The 21,055-nt window shown below is 54.4% G+C and overlaps 2 protein-coding genes across 2 annotated transcripts; one reads left to right on the forward strand and one right to left on the reverse strand.

The window, feature by feature from the left end:
• Positions 1–1,388: 1,388 nt before the first annotated feature.
• Positions 1,389–4,255, forward strand: LTB4R (leukotriene B4 receptor). The gene is made up of 2 exons (XM_010995811.3): positions 1,389–1,549; positions 2,151–4,255. Exon 2 carries the CDS (start codon positions 2,160–2,162, stop codon positions 3,228–3,230), a length of 1,071 nt encoding a protein of 356 aa, XP_010994113.2. The 5' UTR covers positions 1,389–1,549; positions 2,151–2,159; the 3' UTR covers positions 3,231–4,255.
• An 844-nt stretch (positions 4,256–5,099) lies between these two features.
• Positions 5,100–21,031, reverse strand: ADCY4 (adenylate cyclase 4). The gene is made up of 26 exons (XM_010995797.3): positions 20,105–21,031; positions 19,600–19,788; positions 18,120–18,317; positions 17,847–18,008; positions 17,069–17,218; positions 16,488–16,636; positions 16,300–16,411; positions 15,442–15,569; positions 15,127–15,285; positions 14,741–14,873; positions 14,373–14,546; positions 11,876–11,919; positions 11,654–11,740; positions 11,384–11,453; positions 10,978–11,075; positions 10,208–10,292; positions 9,963–10,100; positions 9,215–9,325; positions 8,778–8,962; positions 8,472–8,556; positions 7,869–8,027; positions 6,481–6,627; positions 6,080–6,187; positions 5,849–5,963; positions 5,403–5,527; positions 5,100–5,319 (listed from the first exon to the last, which is right to left on the reverse strand). The coding sequence occupies exons 2-26, from the start codon at positions 19,759–19,761 to the stop codon at positions 5,173–5,175; spliced, it is 3,231 nt and encodes a 1,076-aa protein (XP_010994099.1). The 5' UTR covers positions 19,762–19,788; positions 20,105–21,031; the 3' UTR covers positions 5,100–5,172.
• Positions 21,032–21,055: the final 24 nt, after the last annotated feature.

Raw genomic sequence — 21,055 nt, forward strand, 5'->3', positions numbered from 1 at the left:
GTAGATTTATTTAGAGAGATACATACTACATAGAGTGTAGGCTGTTTCAAAAGCCAAGAGAAAGGCCATGAGGTGAGGGGGTTGGGTGCTCAGGTTAAAGTAAAAGTAGACACATACTCCATAAACAGAGTGAGGGCCATCTCTGAAAACAAAGAACCGAGAGAGGCTGCGGGGCACAGCAGTGTTGCCAGTTTTTAATGGGCTCGATAGCTTCACATGCCAACAAGTGGGAGGACCATTCCTACTACCCTGGGAAAGGGGCTGGGATTCCCAGGAACTGGGCCACCACTCATTCTTTGACCTTTTATGGGCAGCCTGGAAGCTGTCATGGCGCCCGTGGGAGTGTCGTTTACCATTGCTAATATTACAATGAGCATATAATGAAGCTCAAGGTCTACTGGAAGTCAAATCTCCCACCATCTTGATCCTCAAGACCTACTGGGAGTTGAGTCTTCCACCATTTTGGTGTTAACTGCTGTGTCATTCCTTGAATGGCTGTGCCCTGACCCCTTCCCTCCTGTCTCATTTTCCCCTCAGAGATTTTACTCCTATAATCTTACGGGTGTGCAGAGGGGTGACAGTCTGTCTTCCAAAACTACTTCCGGGCTGAGTAGGGGCATTGACCTTGCCTGGAAGGGAGTAAAAATCTCTTAATGCCTAATCTAGGGGCCCCAGGGGCAGGACAGCCTTTTGTTTTTGCCTCAGATGGTGGTATGGCCTGGAATCCTCGCATAACCATCATGTGGGGCTGTTGTAACCCACTGTTTCCATAGCAATGAATCTTCTTAAAGATGAAGCACCTTTGTAACAGCAGGTCAACTGTCTATGATGACAAAAGAATTAAAAGGCATGGAACCAGTCCTTTTAAGTGAGGGAAAGGATGGGGGGGTTCTGGAAGAGGGCCCTCCCCATGAAACCCCAGTCATGGCCTGAATCCAAGCCAAAAACAGACTGCTGTCCTCTATAAATCATGATGCCACCTAACCCAAACCCAGAACCTAGCTACAGTATCAATCCGCACTTCTATTAATCAAAAGTCTGCATTGTTCACAGAAGACAGAGAGATAGCCGACATTCTGGCCTCTTAATCTGAGCCCATTTCCCCCCTCCCAGCTTCCTTCCCCGCTTCTTCTGTATGACACAATTTATTCTTCTGTTCAATTCTCCAGTCTAGACCTGCATCTGAGGCCACAACCCAGCCTACTCACTCCCCTCACCCATCTCTCCTCTCTTACTGCCCCTTCCTGGGCTCTCCTCTTCTCATCCCACCCCTGAGGAGCCCTCCTCCCCACTGGGCTCTCCTGGGACACAAAGACTATCCCCTCCTCCTAATGAAGGGAGGTGGGTAGGAGTTTCAGCCCCACCCTCAGGAAGACGTGTCTTCTCCCTCCGGTACTCTGTGGTACTTCCTCTCTGGCTGACTTAGCTGACAGTACCCAGATCCCAGGCCAGGCCCCTGGCTCCGACAGATCTGAGGATAGGCTACACCGCTGTACCTTCACCCTGGGATTGGCACCTACTTTGAACCAGTGTCCCGAAAAGCCTGAATGTAAGTATCCTGGGAGTAGAGGAGGTGGGGGTGGGGTGGGCAGGGTGCAGCCATAAGAGAAGGTCCAAAGGAATTTCCAAAGAAAGGCTGACTAGTGGTTAAAGGACTTGGGAGGATTTATTCTTGTCTCCTAGCCATGAAATCCTCCCCCATCCCTCTTATTCTTGGTGGACCCTGGACATCTCTGGGGCGAGTGGGTAGGTGATTGGAGGAAGTCAGTGGGACTGAGGGGGCTAAGGGCCTGGCAGGAGAGAAAAGGAGCTAACCTTTTGAGGGATGCAGCATTGGTAAGGAAAGCCCCTCATTTGGTTCCTAAGGGAAGGAGGCTGAAAGGATCTAGAAATACTGCTTCCTCTGTTGCTGTTTATTTTGTAACTGAGTCTGTGGGCAGGAAGGGGCCCTGTGGCCCAGTTAGGAAATTAATCTTTCTACTCAGATCCCCTTGAGACAGGTCAGTTGGCAGTGAGGAGGGCAGTAAACTGCAGAAGTGCATCTGATGCTGCTGATCTTGGAGAAAGACTAAACAGGCTAGGGGGTGTCCAGGCTGTCAGGAAACCCTTGATCCCTTACCCTCATGTACATGTCCACCCTCACTCTCCAGGTCTTTGCAATGGCCACAAACATTACATCTTCTGCAGCACCCTCCTCGCCAGGTGTCATGTTCATCTCTCTACTGGCTATCATCTTACTGTCGGTGGCCCTGGCTGTGGGGCTTCCTGGCAACAGCTTTGTGGTGTGGAGCATCCTGGTAAAGATGCGAAAACGCTCTGTCACTGCCCTGCTGGTGCTGAACCTGGCTCTGGCCGATTTGGCCGTATTGCTTACTGGCCCCTTTTTCCTCCATTTCCTGACCCAAGGCACCTGGACTTTTGGACAGGCTGGCTGCCGCCTGCTCCACTATGTCTGCGGAGTCAGCATGTATGCCAGCGTCCTGCTTATAACGGCCATGAGTCTGGACCGCTCACTGGCGGTGGCCCTTCCCTTTGTGTCCCAGAAGTTGCGCACCAAGGCGGTTGCCTGGAGGGTGCTGGTAGGCATCTGGGTGGTATCTGTTCTGCTGGCCACGCCCGTCATCGCGTACCGCCAGGTGAACCTGGGACCCAACAATAGGAGCCTTATATGCTTTCCGAAGTACCCCAGCGAAAGACACAGGGCCTTCCATCTGTTCTTCGAGGTCTTCACGGGCTTCCTGTTGCCCTTCCTGGCCATAGTGGCCAGCTACTCCGACATCGGGCGGCGGCTGCAGGCCCGGCGCTTCCGCCGCAGCCGCCGCACCGGCCGCCTGGTGGTGCTCATCATCCTGGCCTTCGCCGCCTTCTGGCTGCCCTACCACGTGGTGAACCTGGCCCAGGCGGTCCGCGCGGTGACGGGCAAGGTCGTGGAGGACGGGCCCGTGGGGCGGCGGCTGCACCTGGCCCGCCAAGTGCTCATCACGCTGGCTTTCCTGAGCAGCAGCGTGAACCCCGTGCTGTACGCGTGCGCCGGCGGCGGCCTGCTGCGCTCGGCCGGCGTGGGCTTCGTCGCCAAGCTGTTGGAGGGCACCGGCTCCGAGATGTCCAGCACCCGCCGCGGGGCCACACTGGTCCAGACGGTGAAGGGCGCCCCCACCCGTCCCGAGCCAGGCTCCGTGGAGAGCCTCACTGTCTCCACCAACCCTCTGGAGGGAAGCGAACCCAACTAGACCTGCAGGGTGGGGTAGGGGGTGGGGTGGGAGTGGGGTGGCGGTGGAAGGATGCTTGCTTTCCTCCTGGGGGAATGCCCCCACGCTGGCCTGACTCAATTCTGCACTCCCCCTTCCCCCAGGAGGAGAATGCCTGTCAGGGATGGAGCGGAAGAAAGGGAGGGGAGGGGCAAGTCAGGGCAGAGTGCGAGCCTGGCCCCTTTAGGCAGCTTTACAATTAAAATTCGGTTCTGAAATGGGGTCAGCCCTGTGTGTGGGACTTGTGTATTATCTGATCCTGTTGTTGATCCTGGCTGCCCTTAAGGGGATCCTTCTCAATAGTTGAGGCATATCTTTTAGTTTCCCATGATTTTCAGTTTGGAAGGGACACAAAGACAGACCTAGAAATCAGACCTCCTTCCCTCCCCTGCTGAGGCAGGTGGTCTGCACATCATACTTAGAACAACACAGGTCTGCAGACAGCTGAAGGAGCTGGCCAAGGAAGACCACCCATGTGGGCTCCTCAGTCCAGATTCCCTGACTCAGCGGACCTTCTGAGAAAACAGCACTGCTGTGAGGTGTCTACCCTGAAGGCTGTGATAGGTATCCTTGTTAGCAGGACTCCAACTTTCTGCCAGTAATCTTTGTCTTTTCAGTGAGAGTGTCCTAGGGGATAGGGATTGCCTTCCTTCCCTCCATCTCCCAAGAGGCCTCACTTGAGAACCAAGTAATCAGATCTTATCCCCTAGAATTCTGCACATCAGCATTCTGCCAGCCCCTAAAAACAGACTATGGTGTAAGCTGGAGCTGAGGGCTCTCTGTGATGTGGTTACCCTTAGGAAACGCAGATTTGCAAGAGTGAGAAGGATGTCAGTCTTTCCTAGGGATGACTGCTGTCTTAGAAGGCCTTGGGCTGGCTGTGTTCTGGCAGCATTTTAGGAAGTAGCAGCAGTGTACTTTTGAATCTCTCCCATTAAAAAAAAAAAAAAGAAAAAAAGAACCACTACGAGAAAAGCCAAAAATCCATGTGCAACATCTGCAACAAATCTGGGGTGTCAAGATATTCCCCATGGACCCCGAAATATGAACAGGTGGCAATGAACCATGGATGCATCAAGACCCGTGTAATATCAGCATCTGTGCAGAAGGATGCAGAAGAAGACAAGGGGGCATCTGAGGGACCTGAGAACAGGAGACCCCCCAAGCTGTCTACAGGCCCTTGCTGGAAACATGGTGGATCAATCTGAGAACAGCAGCTGAAATGGGAAAGGACCTAACAGATTATTTCCCAGGCCTCCTGCCCATGTTACGTAGTAAGTACATAATAGGTACTTATTTAGTGTTTGTTGAATAAGTAAAGATCAAATGGGTGGATAAGAATATAGCTCAGTGGTAGAATGTGTGCTTAGCATGCATGTGGTCCTGGGTTCCATCCCCAGTACCTACATTAAAAACAAACAAATAAATAAAGCTAATTACCTACACCACCCTTCTGCAAAAATAAATAAATAAATAAATAAATAAATAAATAAATAAATAAATAAATAAAAATAAAAGAGAGAGAGAGAGAGCAATCAAATGACATTTTCCTGGAGATTCTTTCCAATATTTGTGGGTGGGGAACAGGAAAGGACAAATCTTTGTTTTGAGTCATGTGACTAAAATTGTTTATACTTCCAAGGGCACAAAACACTGGAATCAGGTTGACAGCCAGGTAGGGAGGCCAAGGCAGTCCTCTTCCTGAGCTTGTGAAAAAGAATCGCTCTTTTCTAACACACTCATGCTCATACTTGTACACACATGAACACTCAGCTGGCCTGGGAAGAAGCCATCCTGCTGAGAGGTGAGGAGAAGATGATCCCCAGCTACACTAGCAGCTTCTGACATCAATTCTAACCCAGCCATACAGGAGTGTCTTTATTAAGGATCTTACAGGTGGAGAGGAGGGGGTGGGGTTCTCAGCCTAGAGTGACGAGGGAGGTCCAGCTCGAGTCAAATCTGTGTTCAGGAAGTAGGTGCAGAGCTGCCCTTTGCCTTTGACCTTGATGATGCCCCGGCTGTAGCAGGTATAGCCTAAGGACTGCAGGGCCCCAGCTGTCTCTTCAGTCACCTGCAATTGGAGAGGTGTGAGGGCGTGTGGCCGTGGCCCCATCTTATCGCCCGACCCCTGTGCCCCCCATGTGACTTCCTTACTTGGATCTTTCCCAGTACACCTGTACTCTCCATGCGGCTGGCCACGTTCACTGTGTTGCCCCAGATGTCATATTGTGGCTTCTGGGCCCCAATCACTCCGGCTACCACAGGTCCATGGTTTAACCCTGACAAGAGGTGTGGTAAAGAGGGGCCCTGAGGGGGAGGAATTTGAGAAAGGAGAGGGGAAGAGGAAGATCAAGAAACTAAGGTGAAGAGCTTAAGGGGTTTAGAGGGAAGGAGGAGGAGCCAGAGGAGTGCGGCTTAGGGAAGGAAGTGGGTGGGCATCGCAGCTCCGGGCCCAGCATCTTCATGCTCTGTCCCAAGGGGTGAGTCGGGAGGGGGCCCCCCGGGGTGAGCGTGGGAGCCACTAACAGAGGACTTGGAGGAGGGAAGGTTTGGGAAGGTGAGGAGGAGGTCCCAGACTGCCCCAGCAAGGGAGACCTCACCCACACGCAAGCGGAAGTTGTTGAATGAGTGCTTGTTGATGACGTCCAGCTTAGATCCAAGGGCCACGGCAAACTCCACCATGGTGCCAAGGTGGCTGCAGCTCCGCTCAGAATCCTGGCAATGGGCCGGCCCACCAGGGTGGGTCAGTGAGGGCACAGGAGTAAGGCCCACTTACGGGCCCACCAAGGAGAGCCAGGCGAGAGTTGGGAGGTAAGGAAGGGATGCTGTACCTGCTGTGAGTCCTGTCCAGAGGTGGCATTTAAGCCTGTAGCTGCCATGTAGGTGCTGCCGATGGTTTTGATTTTCTCTACTCCACTGAACTTGGGCTTGGAGAGCAGCTGTATAGAAAGTAGGTTGTGTCCCCAGTCTCTATTCCCCTTTTCCCCCCTTTTCCCAGAAGCCCAGCCCCAGGCTTTTGGAGGCTGAAGGACCAATTGTGGGGTCAGGGGTGGTGGCAGGAGGAGAGTGGGCAGCGTTGCTGGGGAGGGCAGAGCTGGGTGTCAGGGGAGAAGCAGGAGGGCTGGGGAGAGGAGGACAGGCCTCATGGCCAGGAGAGCAAAGTGAAAGGACGGACTGGTGGGACTTGCTAGAATCCAGGACATAGGGCCTGGGGGACCCTTGGAGTTATCACCTCATCAAAATCAGCAATTATCTCATTGAGCAGCCGCAGACACTCTAGCCCCTCATGGTTGATGTTGGATTCAGAGTAAAACTCCTTAAAGTCTGGGACTGAGGCGAAGAGGACGCAAACACACTCGTAGGACTGGTGGTAGAGGTCCTGGGAGGGCGGAAGGCGGGGGTGAGGGGCTATGTTCTTCCCCCTTTGGGGTCTACACGGGCTTTCCTCCCTGTGTCTACACTCCTCCCCCTCAGTTTAAGAAGGATTGGGAAGGAGGGAGAAGGGTAGAGCTAGGTTACCCCAGGGATGTGACTCAGGAGTTAAAGACTGGGTCCATTGAGATTCCAGGAGAGACAGAGATTCTGGGTCAGGATCACCAAACAGCAACGTGAAGGGCGTCTTTTTTGGAACTTGGATCATGTCAATGGGAATTACCTTTACATCCTATCTCATTGCTGAAATGTGTTGTTACTTAAATCAGCTTACAAAGATAGTTACAATTTGGAAGATAAAGCAATAGTAGGGAAAAGGGACAGAGGGAAATAAGGAAAAGATGATAAAGACAGAGTCAAGTCTAGGTTGGTTCACACAATCCCTTGTTAGTCCTGGATTCTGGCTCTGAGCTTTCTGGTAGCCAATGTGAAGACAGAAACGGGATCAATTACCAGGTAAGTTACCAGTTACCAGTTACCAAATAAGATGGTGCAGATATGTGAGTGACCTTCTGTTGGTTTGACTATAGCAAGATACTTGAGGATCTAAATTAGCATCATCCGATAGAAGTTTGTGTGGTGAAGGAAATGTTCTATCATATGTGCTATCCAATATGGTGGCCACTAGCCACAAGCAGCTGTTGAACACTTGGAATATGGCCAGTGTGACCAAGGAACAGAATTTTCTATTTTAATTGGTTTAAATTTATTTATTTATGCTTTTTGGGGGGGGGTAATTACGTTTATTATTTATTTTTAGAGAAGGTGCTGGGGATTGAACCCAGGACCTCACGCACACCAAGCATGCACTCTACCACTTGAACTTTACCCTCCCCGCTTAAATTTAAATTTAAATGGCCACACAAGGCTAATGGCTACCTTACTGGATAATGCAGGGCTAGAGAGATGGATGGACTGTCCTTCACATAGTCCCCATTGACACTCTGAAGGCTCTACAGTGGCCATGAATTGGAGTGCTCTTTCCAAGTGAGAAATTGCAAAGCAGGGATTCTGTGTTCACTAAAGACAGACCCTAAGATCTTGTGAAAATGGGGGTATCCGCCAGGCTTGGGTGGCCCCCCCGACCCACTGTGTGGGAGTCCAGAGAGAATGGGCTAAGGGCCAAGGCTTTTATCCAGAATTAGTCCCTATGGCATCTGGGGCTCAGAGCTGAAAGTGGGGAGTCACCTCATTGCGCCGATTCTGGCCAATGAACTGGGGGGCCACGTGCGCAGGGAGTACATTCTCCAAGAGCAGCCGAGTCAGGTTCTCCATCGTCTCTGTCTCCTCCCGCTCCTGCCTCAGCTTCTTCTTCCACAGGAAGTCCAGGCGGCAGTAATACTCATTCTGGGGAGGGTCACCAGGGGGCCATGGGGAGACACGGTGCAGGGGAAGCCTCAGCTCCTGAGTGTTCACCCCCAACTCCATGGTGCTTAGAACCACATCACCACCACCCCCAGTTCAGAGATAAGGCTAAAGGCACAACGATCCCAGGGGAGATATGTTGCAACCAGATTCAAACTAGAGTGGACAAACTGGCAGCAGATCTTTTCTTACGCATGTTTTCCTAGATTGGGAGTGGGAGGGAGAAGGGGAGGGGAGAACTTGAGGGCACTCCCTTTGGGGAGTGAAGGGGAAAGAAAGGTTCACTTAGAAGCTTTCAGTGGACACACCATTTGGACTCAACCCTGGAGATGTGAGATTAAGGGAAAGGAGACCAAGTCACATATGTGGGGATTCTTGCCTCACCCTTCACAGGGAGGCCCTGGAGGGCTGAGCTGGGTGACTTACCTGCCGAGCCAGGACGAGGAGGGTGAAGAAGAAGATAAAGAAACAGATCGCTCCCATCAGTTTGGGCTCCTTCAGCACCCCTGGCCTGAGGAGGCCACAGATCAGGGCGGCCCCTTGTGCTACCACTTCCCCATGGCCTCCCCCTGCCCCCGCCCACCTTGGGCACCAGTGCCCATGTAGCCCTCGGCCTCCTTCTTCCTTCACCCTGTGGGTGGTTCAGGTGGTGAGGTGAGGACAGTTCAGCTCTGTCCTGTCCCAGCCCCATCCCGGAGGGCCTGGGCCCCTCCGTGCAGCTGCTGTGCGCACCTGGAGTCCAAGGGGCCCGGATAGAGGCGGGCGACGAGGCAGTCGGACAGCCACGCGTGGGAGTGCAGGAAGACGGAGCAGGAGGCCACCAGCCACAGCAGGAGCAACAGCAGCTTCAGTTCGAAGCTCATGTGCAGGAAGAGGGAGCAGGAGAGGAGCCCCAGCACGCAGCAGTGCATGGAGTACTGGGGGACCAGGCAGGGTAGTCAGGAGGTGGGGCATGTTCCAGCGGCAGGGGCAGGGGACACCCCAGGGCTCCTGTCCTGCCCCTCCCAGGGCCCCGTCCTATTAGGGGGGCCGGGGGTGTCACCACACATATACCAAGTGTGAGTTATGTCCATCCCAGGCCACAGGATGGAGTGTTCAACTAAGGAGGTGGGGGAGGGGGCCAAGAAAGGCTCTGAAGAAGGAGATTCAGGGCAGTGAAGGACACTCACTGGGACACTGATGAGAGGCAGGGACCCAGGGAGCTCCCAGGAGAAGTTGAAAGCCACGGAGGACACATTGGGAGCCCGGAAAGGGCAGTTCGATGCTGCCGGTAGGAAGACCTGCCGAACAAGATGGGGTGCTGCAGCGGGCAGGCAGCTCCTTGGGCACAATGGTGGCTGGTGCTGAGTTTCAGCTGACCCAGGGATGAGTTGGGGCCAGACTCCCCCAGAGGGGCAGATTCTGCTATTTCTGGTTGGTGAGGGGGCCTCAGCACTGGGGTCTTTGTTGGGGGACAGGGATTAGAGGAGTAGGTGTCATGAGCATTAGTCTGTCACGGATCCACTGTGTGATCTTTTGCCAGCCACTTAACCTCTCTGGGCCTCAGCTTCCTCTTCTGTAACTTGGCTGGAGGATGATTCCTAAGATGCCTTTCAGGGGTAGAATTCTAGGAATGGTTCTAAGGTCTGAAAAATCAGCCAAACTCAGCTTACAAAATCAGAGTAAGTAAACTAAGGGATGAAGATCTGTGCACATAGGGAAAAAATAGGAACGATTTCCACCAAAGTGTTTTTAACAAGGAGCATCTACCGGGTGGTAGACTGTCAGTGGCTGTGATTTTTTTTTTTATACTTGTCCAACATTGCCAGCATCCCCTGGTCTTAGTCTAGTTATCCTCCCAAACCCAGGGGTCCCCTTTCAGCCTCTGGCAGGTCCAGCACGCCCTAACAGGGATCCACAGGGCCCCCTCTCCCTCACCAGGCTGGTAATGGCCATAGCAAAGACGAGCAGGATTGTGGCAGTGCCCAGGGCGACTCGCAGTCCGGGCTGTGTGGCCACCAGGACAGAGAGCGTGGGCAGCCAGTGCAGCATCTTGGGGCCTTTCAAGACACACTTCTGTGGAAGGAGCATGAGAGTTGTAGCCGTGGGACTGGGGCACCCACTGCAGGCCAGGTTGTGGTTAGGGCCCCAGCTCGCCACTCTGCCCCCAAAGCCCACCTCACCGTCAGGTGCTCTGAGAAGCAGACGAAGAGGAGGAGGAAGAAGAGGAGGAAGGTGATGCTATAGGTGATGGCCAGAGCTGGGGGCCTAAAGGGAGACAAGAGTGAGGCCTTGAGGAGCTAGAATAGGCTTCCTGTGTGCTGGGAGGGTGCCGTGCAATCTGGTCGAGAAACATGGAGAGAAGTGATCCTGGGGATTTGAACCTGCTGCTGATGGGGTCTGGGCTGATGAAAGACATTACGTGCTGATGATCTGGGGAAGCGGAGAGGCCTAGGGCAGAGTTGGGATGAGGGAGGGACAATAGTGGGAGTGGGCAGGGGGCTCACAGGAGTGGCCGAGGCTACATCGGACTGGTCTCTGAGCCTGCGGGCCGAAGCTCTTTCACCTGGCTGAGTTCTGAGCAAGACTACCCACCCCTCCACCGCCTCCTAGCAGTGGACTGGAAGCGAGGACCTACTTTCTAAGCTCATTTGCTGTGAGATTTGGGCTTCTCAATTGGAACAAAATCTCCTTTGTGGGAATGCTGTTAGAATCGAGAGACAGGCATGTGAAAATATTTGGTTTATGTAGAAATCCTACAGGATGTAAGACAGTAAGACATGAGGGTTATGATTACCGGTTCCCCAAAACACGTATTTCCATTTCCTCTGTGGCTCAGTGCCCTAAGCCAAGGGGAAGTGGTCAGAGAAAGAAAGTGTCAGTCAGGGTTCTGGAAGAGCCATGGGGGTCTGTTTTGAAGAATCAGGGCTTCCCTTGCCTAAGACTCTCTCACCTGTTTGTTACCAGCATCTGGATGATGAAGTTGGAGAGAAAAACCAGGAAGGTGCAAGCTGCATAGTACTTGAAGGCGGGGAGTGCAGAGAGCCGATACTGGAAGGGAGAGGGTTGGATGGAGACGGGGCACTGGTGCTGCCTGTCACCTTGAGGGTGTCAATTCCAGGCAAGGAGTGGGTCTCCCAGCCTCACTGTCCCACCCTCCAGTTCCTTCCTAGGTGGCTCCTACCAGTTCTCCAAGGAGCTGCCCTCCTTCCTCCCATCACCACCCTGTAATTCAATTGATAGGGTGACTTTCCTTTTGGAGAGAGGCACCAGCCCTTTATTCACACCAGGATCACAAACTGAGCAGACCTGGGGAGGGGAGGTGGGACCCCCAGGGCCTGCCGCCAGCTCCAGCCTACCTCTTTCTCCATCTCCTTCTCTCTGAAGTACAGTGTCAGAGGGTTGAAGTCCTTTGACTGTTTCCACTGTCTGGTGGGAGGTGGGAGCAGGAAGCCCCAAAGAGGAAAGGGCAGGGAGGAGGGCATGATCAGGTGAGTCTTTCAGTGAGCTGGAGCTGGGAAGACCCTCCCTTCCCTACAGGTTCTCAGGGGAGCACCTCCCTCCTCTACCACCTGAGTCCAGGCCCTCCAGCCCTCCCAGCCCTCTCAGCCCTCTTCTGTTTGCCATACTTCTGAGAGTTGAGCTGTTCGATGACCTGGAAGAACTTGGCATCCCCAGTGTCCAGTTCATCATCCAGTCCCCGGGGGGTACGGCTCCTGCGCAGTGAGAGCCCAGCCTGTCACTGAGAAGACCCTCAAAAGCATATGGGCAAAGCAGGAGCATCCCCCCAGGAAGGACGGAGGTAGATCACCCGGACAGCCCCACTGTCAGAGTTGCTCAGGCCTCCTTACCGGTCCAGGCTCCACTGGGGGCTGAAGGAAGACAGGGCCCTCTCCTGCAGGGAGAACACAGGGACAGGGGAAGATGGGGAGATGGTGAGCGTCCTCCACTGTAGTGTATCCTCTCTGCCGTGAGGCATTCCTATACATGGCCTTGATTTGAGCATTTGACCTGGCTAATATCTCTCTCCATCTCTTTCTCTCTCACTTTATCAGCATGTCTATCTCCATCTCCATTTCCATCTCTATCTCTTCCAAATCCCACCTGCCTATAAGGGAAGGTAAATCCACATTTATTCCTTGAAATTTCCTCCTGACTCTTCAGACTCCCAGAGTCTCCATGCTCTCTGATTTCCTCATGGCTTTTATCACTTAGGAGGCAACCTTGCATCCTCTATATGCTTGAGTGGCTGTTGATTCCTTGGACTTCCCTAAGGACTTCTTCTTCCCTAAGGACTGCACAGAATCCAAAGGCATGGACTTGCCCATCACTCCATGTCAAAAAAAAAAAAAAAATCCCTCTTGGTTGAAACTGGAATAGCAATGCAAAGCACTCTGAATCCCCTCTGCCCTTTCATGGTGGTCAAGCTGAGCTGGGAGGTAGTGGGTTCAGGGCACAAAAATGGAGAAGGAAAAGAGGAAGAGAAACAAGCTTGGTTATAGCCACTCTCTTCTGCACCGAAAAGCATACTTATTGTGTGCAGAGACGTGAGAATGAGCACACGAGCGGGGGAGGACCAGCACCAGGGAAGGGAGCATGGCCACTGCCCAGGGCAAGATGGATGGTGACCCTTTTTCCCTGCTTCCCTGATTCATGGGAAGGAAGCAGGGTCACAGGGGGCCACATCATCCCCCAAACCAAAACCTTGTGTATGTGAGAGGAGAGGGAGAGGGAGAGTTAGAGAGCAATTAAGAGGTAAGCTCTAGGCATCCATGCCTGGTACTAATTTTTATCGGACTACCTACCTGCCCCCACCCCATGCCTGTAAGTTATCTGAAGGCAGGGAAAACATCTTATTCATTTCCGTCTTCTCAAGAGCTAACCTAGGGCCTGCTGCATACTAGGTGCTCAAAGACCGTAGGAAGAAGGGATGGATGGATGGGAACCACCACACAAACACTGCCCCGCCACCCTGAAGTTGCGCTCTGTCTAATAGTAAGCCAAGTGTGATTCTCAAGGCTTCTAACATTTGACTAAGGCCCTAGAACTTCAGGGGCTGAGAAACAAGTTTCTGGGCTGGTGAGGTCCTGCCTCAGGAGATACCTTAGAACAAGGTGTTCCCACTCTGCCCTGACACCTAATAGCCTGCACACCGGTCGGGGGTTAGGGAGGTCTGGCCTGGGTTCTGGGGGGCATCCAAAACACTGTCTCACAGTCCCTGGGCTCCCAGCAAATCCCCCTCTAACCTACCCTACCTGGAAGCCTCAGCCTGCAATACTAGCTGGGCCTTGGGTTCTTCCTTCCTCTCCCTCCTGCCAGTTTAGCCCTTTGACCTCTCCCCTTGCCCATTTTGAGGCTTGAAATTAAGCACTCAGCCACTGAACTGCTGTGGCCAAGGTTCCCTCACCTCCAGTGTTCACTGACCTCTGGCCCACTTTCCTGTTGGATAGGAGAGGAGAGGGGAAGGAACATAGAAAGGGTACTCTGGAGTTATCCTAGAAGTCCAGGTAGGTCTACCCAGTAGAGAAGATTCTGGAAAGATCTGCAGATCAGTGGCTGGGAATGCTGAACAGGTCTGGGGAAGATTAGAGAAAATGGAAGAGAACAGGCTGAGGAAACTAACCCCGGGGCAAGCCTTTAGGGACATGGCCTGAGTCCCTGCATGAGGGGGTTCTGGCTGCTTGTCATCAAGTGGGGGGAGATCCAGGCTCCTCCAGCAGCTGATGGGTCACCGATTGCCTGAAGGTGCCCTGCACATATCAGCCAGTAACTGGCCCTGCCCTAGCTTACCCCAGACAAGGGATAAGCCCACTCCACTTCCTTCCTCCTCCACCCCTGCCTGCTCATGGTGACTTCCTTCTTCAAGGCCCTGGGAGGTTTTCACTGTCACCTCTTTTTATCTGTATACAAGTCCTGGAGAGGAGGGGCAATGAGTGATCTGCCCCACCTTTCCCATCTTAGTGGGGACTGAAGAAGAGAGCATGCAGTCACAAGACTAAGCTAAACAGAGACATTTCCTGATGGGAATGGATGTGCAGTACTGGCTTCTGAGGCAGGAGGCAGTATGGCACCAAGGGAAGGGGCTTCCTGAGTGGGCTGGGGAGCAAAGGACATGGTATCTTTGAGGTCTTGAATCTTCTCTGAGTTGAGCTCAGAGGGCAGTTATCTTTGTTCTTTCTCTGGAAACAACGGCAGAAAAGGTCCTGAACCAGTAACTGGGGTGACCAGAAAGTTCAGGACCTTGGGATGTCATCAAGTGACTCACAGGTGGTGGAGATGGGAGGGGCTAGGAGTGGGCAATGGGGGTGGGTTTATGTAAGTGCTGGGCTCATGATGGAGTGCACATACCGGGAGAGGGGTGGAGGTGGACACAGGGCTCTCTACGTGGCTCAGATGGGCAAATGGCTTGGCTGCACCCCAGGACTCCAGGTAGCGGGTCATCAGCAGCGATGGACGCATCTTGGGGCCCTCGAGAGAGGACAGCAACCCTCCAGCAGTGCCCTTCTCATCCTCCTCCTCGGCCTGGGGCAAATGAAGGCTGAGAGTCAAGATCACAGACCCTTCCCCATTCTCCCACAGCCCTTAAAGGTTGGTGTCCCTCCCCTACGGTACACACTAGGACCCAGGAACTGAGTCTCTGGCATAGAAGAGATCAGGCCCATTGGCTGTGGGTGGTTAGGGTGGGCCAGCCCATGGGGTCTAGGCTGGGCTCTTACCCGGGGATCAATGACCAGGTAGGTAGGCTCCCCTAGCTCCCGAAGGTATGGGTCCCGGTGTTCCATGGCTGCATCCTCCACAGCATAAGCCCCTGCCAGCAGGGCCAGTGTAGCCCCTGTGATATGTACTCGTCTGGAAGGAGAGGGCAGCGGGAGTCAGCAGGGAAGAACTTCAAATCTCTCATTTCTTTCGAGGATCATTCGTGGAGGTCTGACTTCAGGCAAGGCCCTGTGCTACAGGAGGTGTCTCCCAGCTCCCCTCCCTGCACCCCAGGATCTCCCTGAGTGCCACGTGGGAATGTGCTCATTTTAAAGAACGATGAATACCAGGCATGTGAAGGCCCGACTGGCCTCTGGCCATAGCCCCCTGGAGCCCCAGCTCTCACCCTGGCACTCCACTCGCCTCCATGTGGTTGGCCAGTGTAACGTCATGGGACCAGACATCATATTGCCATTTCTGCAGTCCGATGACACCACAGAGCACGCTGCCCGAGTGTACACCCACACGCATGTTGATATCCACGCCGGTGGCTGCCCGAAGTTTCCTGAACAGGGTGTGTGGGGAACAATCTGGGTTCTGCCTTCAGCCTTACCCATGCCACACCCCTCCCTCTCTCCAGGAGGACTTCCACTACCCTGCTAGCTCCTCTCCCACATCCATCCATCGCTACTCCCACTCGTCCTTGTCCATCTCAGCTGACCTGATGGCCCGGCACATATCCAGCCCCATGCGCACACAATTGATTGCGTGGTCTGGCAGGGAGAGCGGCAGCCCAGAGACACAGTAGTAACAGTCTCCCAGGATCTTGATCCTCATGCATTCATGGTCCTGGAGGGAGGGTACGCAGTGGGAAGAGGGGAACCTGGTTAGAGGCCAGAGGGAACAGGAGGGAGTTGGGGAAAGTGGGAACAAGTGTGTTATTTGTGAAGAGCTTCTGAGATTGGGAATGTCTAGGTCAGATCTAGGGACTCCCTTAGCCTGATACAGGACTGGCTGAGGTCTCCCATGCCAGTGCCTTTCTCAGAAGGGTTTCCCTAGTGTTGGGATGTCTGCAGCTCTCTCCAGATTTGGCATGTGTAGGGTGTATCCAAATCTGAGCATACGAAAGCCGCTTCAGGATTGAGGTTTCTGGGGAAGACCCAAGATTTGGTTGCTCGGGGGCATCCCTGGGGTCTGAGCAGGTAGCTGGGCTGAGGATGCTGAGGGCAGAGATTTCCCTTGGAAGGGCCTTCCAAGGTTAGAGCATTGGAAAATCTACCTAGATTTGGTTGTAGGATCCATAGTGTCCAGAGACACCTATGTTGGAGCTCAGAGCATATTTGGGGATGTTATGGTTGGGACATCTGTGAGGACGTTGAGAAGTCCCTCCAGGTTTGAGGTGTACAATGAGCAGCTCCAAAAGTGGGGATACTTGAGGGAGATTCCTACCTCCAGTGAAGGGTCTGGGAGCCCATGTGGGCTTGGCACTGGGACTGGGATCTTATACGGCAGGAATTTCCCTCACAAGAGGCTCTCCAGGGTAGGGAGTTGGAAGGTGGGAGATGAAGCCCCCTCTGACCTTGGCGATCTGGTCGAACTTGCCAAAGAGCTCGTTGAGCATGAGCACCAATTCCTTAGGGGAGCACTCACTGGCCAGCCGTGTGAAGCCCACGATGTCAGCATACAGCACACTGGGCAGGGCAGACCGCATCAGTAGGGCCAGGATCTCAGCCCATGCCCCTCCCCTCCAGCCATCCTTCCTCATACCTGACTCCCTGGTGCCTCTTGACATAGAGGCTGTGGAAGTTGTTGGTGCTCTCTGGCCGTGACCCCTGTCCAGCCTGCAGCCGTGCCATGATCTCTGCCTTCATCTCTCGTGCCAGGTAGGCAGGAAGGATGGACAAGAGAAGGTGTTCCTGGGGGAGGACACTATGAGCACCAACATCCCTGCCCTCTAAAGTCAGAAGTTCCCATCCCCCAAACCCATAAAAGCCTACAGACTTCTCAGCCCCACGAAATGTTCCCCAGGGCACTAGCCCAGGTCCTCCCCACCACATACAGCCGGGCTCCAGCCCTATCCTGCACTGATCACATTTAGGGACTGAACTGCCAAGCAGCAATATGGGAATTAGAACCCTTCGTTTAGGATCGTGACGTTCTAAAGTGCTTTCACAAGCTTCAGTTAGTTTGCACCTTCCAAGGTGGGCAATAGCCATATTTTACAAAGGAGGGAACAGAAGATCAAGCGACCCGCCCAAAGTCATTCAGCTTCCAGAGCCCGGTTGTGTGACCTAAACAACTCCTCTCTCCGAGCCCCGGCCCCTCTCGGCCTCCCGGACCCGGCGGACCTGGTGCTTCTTCTCGGTGTCCAGCCGCCAACGTGAGTGCAGAGAACTAAGCGCCTCCCGGAACGTGGCGCGCAGTGCGCGCTCCATCAGCGCCTTGTGGTACGCTCCCGCCACGTTCCCGCACAGGAACAGCACCGCGTTTGCTGCCAGCTGTGGGGGAGGGTCAGCCTCAGAGGGCGCGGACCCGGGTCGGGGTAGGGGTGGCTATTGTGTGCAGATGGATTGGCTTCCAAGAGGGCTGGGGAGGATTCTACGGTTAAGAGACCGAAGTATTTCGAGGCAATTGGTTCCACAGTGTGGAATCCGTAGGGGGCGCTTCTCCTCCCCCATCCCCCTGCTCTAGACTCTTGGGTGCTTCACCAACACGGCGTCTTAGGTCTAGAAAACGTTTGCACATACGTTTCCTCTGCCTGGAATGCACTCCACCATCCCCACCCCACCCCCACCTCCCGCGACAGCACAAATCTACTCAAGCTCCAATTTTTACATTCTCTCTGAAGGTTCCGTCTTCCACATTTGTCCCCACCACCCTGGTCCCCAGGCGAACTCCCTTCCCCTGAGCCCAAGAGCCCTCTTCCGGCATCTGCAGGCATCGCGCTGCACTATGTACCAGCTGCACGAGCGCACGTACAGTCGAGGTCCGTGTTTGTAACCTGCACCCAGCGTCGCGCCCTGCCTCGGAGTCATAGCTCAGCAAACGGTTGATGAATGTCCAGCGGAGCAAGGTGCGCCCAGAGGAGCCGGCCCTGGACGCAGCCTCAGCTCCATGCGTGCTCACCTGCGGCAGCAGCGCGGGCCGTGAGTCCGGCTGAGGCCCAAGATACAGCCCGAGGGCCAGCAGATGTGAGAGTGAGGAGGCGAGGCCCGCGGCGGCGGCTTCCCGCATGTCCAAGGGCAACATGGCATACACCGTGAAGATGACAAAAAGGAAAAAGGACACCTAGGGGAGAGGGGCGCCGGAGGCTGAGAGCTTACGCTGCTGCGCTGCTCTTGGCCTGGGGGCTGAGTTCGAGGCCTGGGAGTCCCCTCCCCACTGCTTCTCTTGCCTCACCTGGTCCCAGGCGCTCACCACGCCCCCGGTGAACAGGAGGCCGTGACCTAGCGCGAGCAGCGCTGCCCACACAAGGCCGGACAGGGGACGCGTCCAGCGCTGCAGTCGCTGCTCACGGGAAGCCAGGCCCAGCAGTAGCGAGAAGCCACCCAGCGCGCACAGCACAGTGGTCAGGAAGCCAGGGTCGGAGGCCAGCTCCTGGAGGGGAGGGGGCATGTGAAGCAAGCCTGGGGTTTGGAGTTTGGGGAGCTTGTCCAAGAAGAGGAGGAACAGGCAGTCCCTCAGACCAAACCTGAAAAGAGTCTCAAACCCAAGTAAGAAAATCAGGCAGGCCACCTCCACTTGCCATTCATATGAGGTTGAACCACATGAAATGCTGATAATCTGTTTTTAATCTACAGAGCTAACAGTCTCATAGGATTCAACTTAACATCTCACTTGCATGCTGCAGGGCCTTGGGCCACCTACACAGAAGACCTGGCTCCGACCTCATTCTGGCCATTTATGAATCCATGACCTTTCTGAGCCTAAGTTTCCTCACTTGTCAAATAGAAATAATAGCACTACCCAACCCCACCCCACTCCACACCTAGGATCCTAAAGCGAGTGAAAAATCCTAGCTCACAGATGGCACTTAGGAATGAGTGTATCCAAATCTAGGTAATTTGCTTGGGAGATTCCCTGCTTGAGGCACGAGACTTGGTGTTTTAAGCCCCACTCGCCACCAAGCATTGGTGCTTGGGCAGCAGGGGGCGCCCAGAATCTCCCTTGCCAGGAGCTGAGATCTCCCTACTGCCTCAGCACAGAGGATTTCCCCCTACTCCCCTGTCTCCACCTCTTCCTGGACTTCTTCCAGGAGGACGGGCAAAGATTGTTCACATCCAATGGTTTTCCCAACTTGCCTCCAGAGAGTGAAAAGAAAACTTGGGGCAGGATATTTCCAGAAGTGGAATTGAAGATTCTCTTTCTTCCCTCCCCAAAAACCTGGAAATGGGCTTAATTAAGGACTAACATGAGAGCAGAATGGTGGGTGCCTTCTGGGAATCTGTCAGTACAACTACCCCATAGCTGCTAAGAGAGAAAGAAAACCAGGAAGCAGATTCCCACAGGGCCCAGGGTAATTTCCCCCTGGAAAATCAGAAAATCCGGTGTTGGAATTTTTCTAGAATCATTAGCTCACAGAAGCTCCTTAAGGTCTATCAGGACCCAGAGAGAAATGAGAAGCATCCAGGGCTCAGCTACCTCCTTGTGTGGACCCAGAGACTGTGGCCCAGAGAGGCAGAGTGATTTATGTGGGGTCACTGCAGTTCCCAGCAAGGTCCAGAGCTTCTTTCCCGGGTCCCAGCAAAGAAAGCACATTGAAAAGAAGACCCCCACAAGTCCCAACCCTGAAAATGCCCCCTAGGCAGTGGCCCTGCCACTACCTTCAAGGAGGCACCCTGCACCAGAGGCCCCCCTCCTCCCCTCCTCCCCTGCTCACCCTGCCGCTGGCACTGGCGACAGCCAGTAGAGCCAGGAGCCCGCAGATCACGATCACCAGCAGCAGTAGCAGCAGTGGGTACTGCTGGCTCAGGATGTAGTAGGTCTCAGCGAAGAAGAGGTCTTCGCTGGGGGACGGCCGGGGACTGAAGAGGCGGGCCATCGTCTCCCCTGCCCAGCGCTGCACTGCCTGGGGGTGGGCCCCCGGGTTGAAGAGGGCCAGTGTGGGTTACTGTCTGAGGCCCCAGCCAGCGCCAGCTGTGCCCCTCTCACTTGGTCCACGCCACTTCCATCTGAATCTCCCAACCTCACGGCAATGCCGTCTCCTTCCACTCCCTGTTTTTCCCCAGTCCGCAGTGAGTGGACTGTCCAATCCTTTGCTCCTCCCCAACTCCATCCCCCCAAACCACACTGCAGAAGTGTCCTAGCAAAAGCCACAGTGCCAGGAGCACAGGATTTGGGGTTGAAGCAAAGGAGCCCCGGGTTCCCCCTCTTCCACAACTCACTGCCTGCGATGCTGCTACAGCCGAACAGGCTAAGCCCTGGGGCAGGTTTCCGAGTCACGCTGGCTGCTAGGCTAGTTGTTCTGAGCCCTGGGCAACAGGCGCTTCCCTCCTGGCGCCGCAGCCCCCTCCCACTTCCCCGATGGGACAGCCCAGCCCTTCCTGTGCCCTAGCCAGACTCAGCAGTCCTCCTCCCCCACTCTGATTGTCTCTTCTAACACCACAGCCTCCTCACTTCAGCCCCTTCAAGGAAAGGGAATGTGGATCACAGGAGAGATGCAAGCAGTGAGGTGGGCCAGGCCGAGTGACAAGCTTCAAGATGAGTGTGGAACCTTGGATGTAGGGAGACTGAGGGAGGGCTGGGGCGAAGGCTGGAAAGGATGTAGGGAAGAATGTGGTGCAGTATGGGGGTTAGGTCAGCAAGAGAGGGATGCTCATTCCCTGCTCCTCCAACTTGGATGGCAGCTCTATGGCCACATCTGAATCGTCCAAGCTCCAGTGGTGTCCAGCTCTGTGGGAGGGGCACATCTGTGTGTAGCTTTGTGGAGCCATCACTTTCCACTCCCAGACTTCAGCTGAGAATCAAAGGGTTCTGATGCCTACACGGAAGCAACGGAAGCAACGTGTGCATGGGTGTATGTGGCAGAGGGAGGTGGTATGAGACTGACCTATGAGAGACTAGGTGCATTGTGCAGGACAAAGATGTACTGGGGTCTGTGAATTCCCATGGAGAGCCTCCTCATCAGGGCCCCACTGCCAAGTCTCCACAGCCCAGTAGAAAAGGGGGGGAGTGGGACCACAGCCTCAATCCTCAGGGTTTGGTTTATGGTGGGGTCTCAGCCTGCCTGCAGGAAATGCTCTGCCTAGAGATTAGAGCGGCCCCAGGAGCCAAGCCCTCAGGATTCCTTCCTGCCGCCAGCTGGAACCTGACCTCGTGTGCCACATTGCCCACCC

This window comes from Camelus dromedarius, chromosome 5 (assembly GCF_036321535.1).
Source record: "Camelus dromedarius isolate mCamDro1 chromosome 5, mCamDro1.pat, whole genome shotgun sequence".
Classification (NCBI taxonomy): Eukaryota; Metazoa; Chordata; class Mammalia; order Artiodactyla; family Camelidae; genus Camelus; species Camelus dromedarius.